Here is a 9,441-nt window from a genome sequence, read left to right as displayed (position 1 = left end):
GGGGACACAAAGGTGACCACAGAAATAGTAACCTAAGAATTACTCTGGAAAGTTAGTTCAACCATGAAAAGAGAAGCTGCTGTTCTCAAGCTAGAGTTTAAACCTGGCTGAGGCTGCATCATAAATTTCTAGACAAAATATAACCTCACATATTACATACTCCAGAGAAAACCTGTCAAAAGAGTAACAACTGTAACCCCCGCAGCCAACTGCAGCGGTTCTTAGGAAGCAGGGTACTGCAGCCACAGACGTTCCCAACAGAGACTGCAGAAATATTCTGCATGCACAGCCCTTCCCACATCTGAGGTGCTTCACTCTTTCCTTTTATAAACAGGACACTGAAGTGCAACATCATTTCACGTACTTTTTTCAACAAATCTGGAGAAAACACAAACATGCAGCTCTCACAGGGTAATTCACCAGATCCTGAGCACCTGCTCTTCTCAAGGTACTGTGCTAGGCATCAGAGAGAATGACGTTGAACAGGGCTGAGTCCCTACCCTGCAGAAGCCAAACAGGGCTCAGTCCCTACCTGGAGAAGTTGAACAGGGCTGAGTCCCTACCCTGGAGAAGCTGAATAGGGCTCAGTCCTACCTGCAGAAGCTGAACAGAGCTTAGTCCCCACCCTGGAGAAGCTGAACAGGGCTCAGTCCCTACCCTGGAGAAGCCTACATGTAAAACATGTCATAGAACACTTGAGGGTGAATAAGAGAGCAGTAGAGGGGCAGAGGTATTTGACTGCGCCTGGGGAGAGGCAATAATCTATGAAAAAAAGGCACTGACTTTAAGGAGTTATGGGAGACCCACAGTGAAGAACCCAAGTCCTTCACCAATCAGCCACAAGAATTTTGGTAAGCCACCCAAGCCTTTGCGGGGCTAAACTTTCATGCGCAAAATGAAGAGGCCTGACTGGTAAGTTTTATTGAGAGCTCCTTATGAAAGAAGGCTAAAGCACTACCATACACAATAGGACAAACATGCATGTCCACTGATATCTATAAACCTCAAGTTTGGATTCTAGGAGCCAAGAATGAGGGCAAGATAACACACAAATGATTATCACACAACTCTAAAATCCTGTGCTGCTCTAAAAATCCTATGTCGATGTGCTGCTAACATTTGCTAGCAACTAGAAATAAGTGAATCATTAAAATTTTTGCCACCAATAATTTCCATAAACACAAAGTGCAAAATTGTACTAAGCACCACAGGGAAAAATTCAAACCCCTTAAAATTCTATTCTTCACATGAACTAGCCCCTTCAAATGAACACCTGAAAAATATATAGCACTTTGGAATTTTTTAAGCACCATATATATATATATATATAATATATATATATATACACACATATATATATAATATATATATAACTGATTTTTTTTCCAACGGATCTAAGCTAGCCTATCAAAAACCTAGAATATTCCACTAAAACAATAACTTTTACTCAATCCTATTTTGTGATGGTGCTAAAAGCCTCATTTTCTAAAATACTGGGTTGGCCAAAAAGTTCCTTTGGATTTTCCCGTAAGATATTATGAAAATCCCGAACGAACTTTTTGGCCAACCCAATACAATACATATGGAGAAAGATGCCAAGACTCACTTGTAATGACTTGTTCATCTGTGGGATCCAGTGGGCCTGCCTGACCCCACACCCTACCTTGAAATACTCACTTCGGTTACTAGGTCCTCTACAATCTAAAGAGCAACATTCAATTTAGCATCCTCAGTCAACAAGCGTGTCTCAAAGTAAAAAGAGGATGTTTATTTTTTCCCCAAAAATGAATGGTTTTTCTGTTATCGATAGTTTCATGGCTTTTAACTGCACTGCTTTGTTTCCTAGAGCTCAGCACCAGGGGAGAATGAATGGGCTGGTGCCTGAGAGTAAAGGCAGAAGTGAAGGATTAGCAGCTACACTGACTGGTCCACTGCAATCTCTTTAAAATAACATTAAATAACCAGGAAGTAATACTGGAAAAGACATATTAATCAATCCAAAACCAAAGGAAATCAACTAGACACAAATAAGACAAAGAAAATTCTTATATGATTACAAAGTAAGTAACCATTCAAGAAAATTAATTATATTTAAGCACAGCTTAAGGAACTAAACTGAACACTGCTTTTAAAAAGAGGATAAAAGATTTAAGAGGATTCTAAGCCCTGTAGAAATAAAAAATTACTTGATCAAGTGCCTACAAAGAGTATTTTTCCAAAGCAACAAATACTTGGTGAGTCACACATCCAACTACTATTCTAAACATGTGAAAAAGAAAATCCTTTTCAAAAAAAGAAAATCCTTACTTTCCTCTGTGACTCCCAAGAAAGCTGCTTACTTGCTGTCAGTTATTTCCCAGGGAGCTTCTCGGAAGTTCTCTTTCTATCTCTAAATTAGAATAAATATATTTTCTGAAAGTCTGTTTTCTAAAGTTTTACCAGCACCTTCTAATGATGAATCTCACCCACAGAAAGTGAAATTAGTCACATGATGTGAGAAAAAAGAGAATCTGCCTTAAAGATATTCAGCTACAACTTAAGAAGCTGCCCATTTTCTAAAAACAAAGCAAGCACGCTCCACCAGTGACACAGAGTGGAAGTGTGTGAAAACCCAAGCTCGGCCGTGTGACCCCCTACGTCTCAGGGCTTCACTTTACCCTCCCCAGAAATCCAGACTTAAACCCAACTTCACACTTGCCATCACCATCTGGATGACTGACAAGCACCTCCTGCTTAACATGATCAGAGCAGAACTCCTGATTTTAGCCTGTGGACTTCTCACACAGTCTTCCACATCGTGGTAAAAGACATCACCCTCTAATCAGTCACTCTGGCCAAGAATCTGGGCAGTGCAACACAGTGGTCAGGAGTAAAGACTGAAGCCAGGCTGCATGGATGCAAACCCTGCCCTGGCTCCTCACTTAGCTGTGCAGACTGTACGCCTCAGAGACTGAAAATGGTACCCACCTAACAGGATTACTGTGAAGATGAAATGTGAAGCTCATGTGAAGCATTTAGAACAGCACCTGGCAAATATTAAATGTTCATTAAGTATAAGCTATCATTATTGTTTTTATCCTGATTTCCTCTTTTTCTCTCACACCCAGTGTGTCAACAGCACTTCAAGAAAGTAACTGAAATCCAGAGAGTTCTCTGAATCATCACCACCACAACCAGCCTCTTTCCAGCCACTATCTAGATCAAAGTGATAAAATTCTGAACTAGTCTTCCTACTGCCATTCTTTCTATACCCTCCAAAGTGGTTTTCAGCCACAGTAACCTATTCTAAATATAAATCAGATTATATCACTCCCTTTTCCAAAACTATCCAATGGTTTTCCACTACATTAGGCTAAAAAATCAATCTCTCTACCCCGGTTTATTCAAAGTCCTGCAACGCTGCCGTCTCATTCTGTACAGCTCCCCGCTAGCTCACTACGCTCCAGCATTGTGCAAAAATGCCAACCCTCTCTCCTTGGGGCCTTGGCATCAGTGACCGCTCCTGCCTAGAATGTACTTTCCTCTACTTTTGCTCTGCTGGCTCCTTCATGTCACATATAATATTGTTATTGTTTATTTCTTTGGTAACTGGTATAAGTTTTATAAGAGAAGAAATTTCATCTATCCTATTAAGTATTATATCCCTAGTACTGAAAACAATACGTGGGTGAACAAATAAAAAGTTATTAAAAAAAAAAAACCATTAACTGAGAGAACTGGCTAAAGGTTCTAAAATTGTTATGTGAAGCAAAGAAATATATCTTTCCCTCATTCTTTTCCCTAACTGGTTATCAATTTATTGCATCTCAACTCCAAATTCACCCTTTTTGCCTGCTCTGTAACTGGACCCTAATACACTTACCTTTCAATATTTCCTGAGTTTGAAGATCTAAATCCCCTGATAATACAACTACTCATAAAGGCACAGTTTTTCATCAAAAGATCCTAAGAATCACAATTAGAAAACCCGAGATCCACTTATGGCTGCAGCAATTACTGGCCAAAAAGACACTGGACAAACTACCTGGCCTCTCTGAGCAGCACTTTCCTAGCCTGTGTGATGCAGACGGTCATCCTCATCCATCTCAGAGACTTGTGGTGAGGATCAAATGAGATCACAGACAAGCAGTAAACTATGTGCGGACAGTAAGAGTCATCTTCATTATTCAGTATCTATCAGTCCAACAAAATGTTATTGAGCACTGACCCTATGTTACGTAGAGAGAAAAGTTTAAGACCAAGCCCTTACTCTCAAAAAGCTTACATTGTAGTTGAGAAGAAAAACGCTAACTGGAGTAATCTCACTGCAGTTTGGTAGTGTGCAGAATGCTGTGGGGGCACAAAGGAGACACACTCAGTACAATCCTGGGGCTCAGGGGGGCTTCCTGGAGGAAGCAGTGCCACAGCTGAGTCTCACGGATCAGCAGGGTGAGAAAAGAGCTCTTATCAAATAAGAACATAATGCCCATCTTTTACTAGTCCTAAAGCATGCTCAAAAGCCAGATTTGTTATCTTATAATATAAATCACATGATCAAAGACTAACAACAAGATTGCAGATGTCACCTGGGGTAAAATTCTTCTATCAACTTAGACTTTCCCCAGCACCATTTATTTCTTCCTCTACCACAAATTAGAATACCTTTTTCTAAATCTTTAGGACAATTCTTCTCATCCTACAAGGATATTTCCAAATTCTTTCAATTACATACTTCAAGGTCAAAACCTTCCTCACTGGAAAGGACTGTAATCAAGAAACCATCACAATGGGTTTAATTTCCCCTTTGCCACAGCCTAAAAGCAACACCTTCCCTTCCTCCCAGAGCTTCAGACTCCAAAGCTGTCAGGACAGCTTCCCAGGCAACCCCCTCCATCCACTCTCCTTCACGGCGAGGCAAAAGGCTCTATGGACAACCTCTCAACCAGACTCGGGCCCTGACCTACCCAGGAGAAAGCCAAGCACTTTTTGGCCAACCCAGTATTTTAGAAAATGAGGCTTTTGGCACCAATACAAAGTAGGACTGAGTAAAAGTTATTGTTTTCAGAATAAAAACAATACCAGAAAAAATTATAAGTTTTAACTCAAAAGGAAAGGTTGGCCTTTGCTTATACAGTAATCGGTACAGCTTAAAAAGAGCCACAGCACATAACTTTGAAGTTATGTACTAAACACTAAGTACCCAAAAAAGTGTCCCAAAAAAGTACAAAAGAAAACTACACTCAGATTAACAAACAACACTGAAAAATGTATTTTTAAGATGTTATCACTTAAGTGTCTGTTTAAACAAATCTCTTAAAAAGCACTGATTATGTCATTTATTTAACTCAGCTACCTCCAATTTCACCCAGCAGCGGGCTGTTTATTGTAGCACTAACCTAGTACTGCTTTTCCTAATTAAACATAAAGACTTTCTTCTACATTGCCCTCTACTGACACAAAATAACAATTTAGAACAGAAATCTAGGGGTTATATCTACCACAGGCCATACTAATTGTTAAGGGTCACATATGACATCCATCTCCAAGGAAAAAAAGACACAATCTTGAAGAGACAAAGGCTGTTCACAAAATTAATCATCTCACCAATAGTATTACTAGGAGAAAGAAAAAAATGACAAAATTAACCATGAGTAGTAACAAATAAAAACCTACTTAAAGTGACTTTCCTGGTGGCACAGTGATTAAGAATCCGCCTGCCAATGCAGGGGATGATCCCTGGTCTGGGAAGATCCCACATGCTGCAGAGCAACTAAGCCCGTGTGCCACAAAGCCTGCACTCTGGAACCTGCGAGCCACAACTACTACACAACTACTGAAGCCCACATGCCCTAGAGCCCGTGCACCACAACTACCGAGCCCACGCAGCACAACTACTGAAGCCCACGTGTTCTAGGGCCCACGTGCTGCAACTACTGAGCCCGTGTGCTGCAACTACTGAAGCCCACGTGCCTAGAGCCCACGCTCTGCAACGAGAAGCCACCGCAATGAGAAAGCCTGCACACAACGAAGAGTAGCCCTCACTCACCGCAACTAGAGAAAGCCCGTGTGCAGCAATGAAGACCCAATACAGCCAAAAAAATAAATTAAAAAAAAAAACCTACTTAAATACATAAATATAAGACATGACACCATAAAACTCCTAGAAGAGAACATAGGTAAAACATTCTCATACATAAATTGTACCAATGTTTTATTAGGTCATTCTCCCAAGTCAATAGAAATAAAAGGAAAAATAAACAAATGGGACCTAATCAACCTTACAAGCAAAAGAAAGAAAAACCACCCTTGCACAGCAAAGGAAACCATCAATAGAACGAAAAGATAGCCTATGGACTGGGAGAAAATATTTGCAAATGATGTGACCAACAAGGGCTTAATTTCCAAAATACACAAACAGCTCATATAACTCAATGACAAAAAAACAAACAACCCAATCAAAAAATGGGCAGAAGATCTAAATAAACATTGCTCCAAAGAAGACATACAGATGGCCAATAGGCACATAAAAGGATGCTCATCATCACTAATTATTAGGAAAAAGCAAATCAAAACTACAGTGAGGTATCACCTCACAACAGTCAGAATGGCATTAAAAAGTCTACAAACAACAAATGCTAGAGAGGGTGTGGAGAAAAGTGAACCCTCCTACACTGTTGGTGGGAATTTAAGCTGGTACAGTCACTATGGAAAACAGTATTGGAGGTTCCTTAAAAAACTAAAAATAGAGTTGCCTTATGATCCAGCAATCCCACTCTTACGCATATACCCAGACAAACCATAATTCAAAAAACTACATGCACCCCTATGTTCATAGCAGCATTACTAAAATAGCCAAGACGTGGAAACAACCTAAATGTTCATCAACAGATGAGTGGATAAAGAAGATGTGGTACACATATAAAATGGAATGGAATGAAATGTCATTTGCAGCAACATGGATGGCTGCTAGAGATTATCGCACTAAGTGAAGTAAGTCAGAAAGAGAAAGATAAATACCATATGACAGCACTTATATGTGCAATCTAAAATATGATACAAATGAGCTTATCTATGAAACAGAAACAGACTCACAGACATAGAGAATGGACTTGTGGTTGCCAAGGGGGAGGGATGGATTGGGAGTTTGGGGTTAGCAGACACAAACTATTATAGAATGGATAAACAACAAGGTCCTACTGTATAGCACAGGGAACTATATTCAATACCCTGTGATAAACCATAATGGAAAAGAATATATATATGCATAACTGAGTCACTTTGCTGTACAGCAGAAATTAACTCAACCTTGTAAGTCAACTATACTTCAATAAAATAAATTTAAAAAAAATTAAAACCTAGGAGTTCTACAAGTAACAGTACAGCATCATAAGCAATCTGAATATTATTATAAAAATTAAACTATTTTTTAAGAAGTACAGAACAAAACTATCAAGAGTATGTAACTGAAAACATGAACATATAGAAATAAAGTGAACATGGAAATATGGAAACAAAGTAAAATACTTACAGCCAGAGCCTTGGACAGTTTGGTTCTAAATTCATTAAGGATGATAGCCACAATGTCCTTGAGTGGTACATAAGCAAAGCCATTTTCCAAATAGACTTTCCTTCCTCTGAACAAATCCAGAGCATCAGCAAAAGGGATCTGAATTCAGTGTGAAAAACAGGGAAAATAAGTCAGTACCTGTCATTACGAAATTCTCCTACGTCTTTGTAAGTACTAAGGCTAAACAAAATCCCTCCTCTGAGAAAATCATTAGTCCTAGCAGATCTAAAGAAAAAAAAAAGCAAGAAGATCAATTTATACTCCTTGTAAGTAAACAACAGCATTAGGAAGGAGTGGCAGGCGGAAAATGTGTTTGTTTTAGAGTAGATCTTTCAAAAAATAATAAGCCAAGTTAAAATGCTTTATTTTCATTCTTAACTCATCAATTTACAAATTATAATCACCAGGATTTCAAATTCCCAGCTCAAGCCCTCTGGGTACACTGCATTCCTCTCACGTGACATAGTCCACATTTTGTTCTGTATCAAGTGGAATCCAATGTGTATACAATATGTTCAGTGCTAAAAATTACCAGTAAGTAAAGTAATTCCAAATTTCTTCATCTATGTTTCCACTCTTTCTCCAGGGAAATATATTGGAAAAGCTAATCTCAACACTAAGAAATGGAAATAATAATAAATGTCCGGTTTTATCTTTAAAATAAGTACTTGCCAGTAAATATTTTTTTAAAAACCTAATAAATACTATTCTACTTACACTTTTTAAAGTCCTATGAACTATGGTAAAATTTTAAGAGATGAGATTATGGTAATGGTATTAATAAATTGCAAAACTCATCCTTACTCTTCAACAGAGTTTTTCTACTTCTTAAAAATGAGATAAAAAAACTAGGTTAAAAAAAAAAAAGATTCCCCAAATACCCTATTCACCCAAGTTTTATGGAAGAGTTAAATCTATATGCCCATAATTCTTCAATGTATTCAATGACACCACACAATAATCAGATCATGTGTTTTTACAGAAAGTTTCTAATTAATTTACAGATTTCTACATCCAGCACAGAGTCCTTGCCCTGAAGCAGTTCACCACTTGGTTGAAGAAACAAGACGGACTCACGTGGACAAACACGCCCTGCAGGAGGACGCTGGCCAGACTGGGGTGGGGGTGGGGGGAGCGGGGGAGGTAGGGATGGAGTGCCCGTGGTGGCAGGACCCGCACCAGACACCAGGCATGGGCGGCAGATAGCCGCCCCTCCCCTGCTTCGGGAGGTCCTCAGCCCCGCAGCCCTGCACCTGGCTCACACAGGCAGGAGTCTGTGCTGAGGGTGCGCGGATGGCGGTGTGGGGGCAGGGGCCGGACCCGGGCAGGGGGAAGAAGGCCGGGGCCCCAGGGCACCCGGGAGGGAGGAGAGGCTCCCGCGCGGAGGCGGCGTAGGGAACAAGGGGCCGGGGAAGAGGGGCGTTGCAGGGCTTCCCAGCCCCAGCGCAGCCCGAGGCTGAGCACAGTGAGGAGAGCGTGGCCCGCAGTGGGTCGGCACCCGAGCAGCGCCAGGGGTCGGTGCAGCGCAGCCCGGGGCGGAGAGCACAGCACATCCGGGGGGCGAAGACAACATCCGAACAGAAGGGGGAGAGGCTGCGCCCACAAGAGGCTACACAAATGCGTCAATAAAACACGGATAGGAGCTCAATGTGATACATTTAACAAAACCTAGGAAGTACTTTAAAAGCGTACCTACCTTATAAACTGATTCCAGCTCCAACTGAACCCCACCTAAACTGTGTGATGAAGCCATAATATCCTGTTCTCGGAGAGTCTTATCTTCATCACTTATCTAAAAGGAAACATATTTTATATCGTTTAAAAATTAAAACTCTGCATTCAGTTTCAATAAAGCACTTTCCTGTTCTAGTGAAGATTCTATACTTTTTAAAAAC

At 40.4% G+C, this 9,441-nt stretch overlaps 1 protein-coding gene across 3 annotated transcripts in view; it reads right to left on the bottom strand.

Annotated features, from left to right (window-relative positions):
- Window positions 1-9,441, bottom strand: part of PRIM2 (DNA primase subunit 2) — a 277,151-nt gene that overhangs the window by 198,909 nt on the left and 68,801 nt on the right. For all 3 annotated transcript variants that reach the window (XM_060021359.1, XM_060021361.1, XM_060021360.1), the window contains exons 6-7: window positions 9,243-9,338; window positions 7,508-7,645 (exon numbers count right to left, since the gene is read on the bottom strand). In XM_060021359.1, the coding sequence (XP_059877342.1) occupies window positions 7,508-7,645; window positions 9,243-9,338 (234 nt within the window). The remainder of the gene's footprint in view (window positions 1-7,507; window positions 7,646-9,242; window positions 9,339-9,441) is intronic.

Source organism: Delphinus delphis, chromosome 10 (genome assembly GCF_949987515.2).
Source record: "Delphinus delphis chromosome 10, mDelDel1.2, whole genome shotgun sequence".
In the NCBI taxonomy this organism is placed as follows: Eukaryota; Metazoa; Chordata; class Mammalia; order Artiodactyla; family Delphinidae; genus Delphinus; species Delphinus delphis.
Note: the sequence above shows the minus strand (reverse complement) of the source record. Positions and strands in the feature narration are given on the sequence as shown.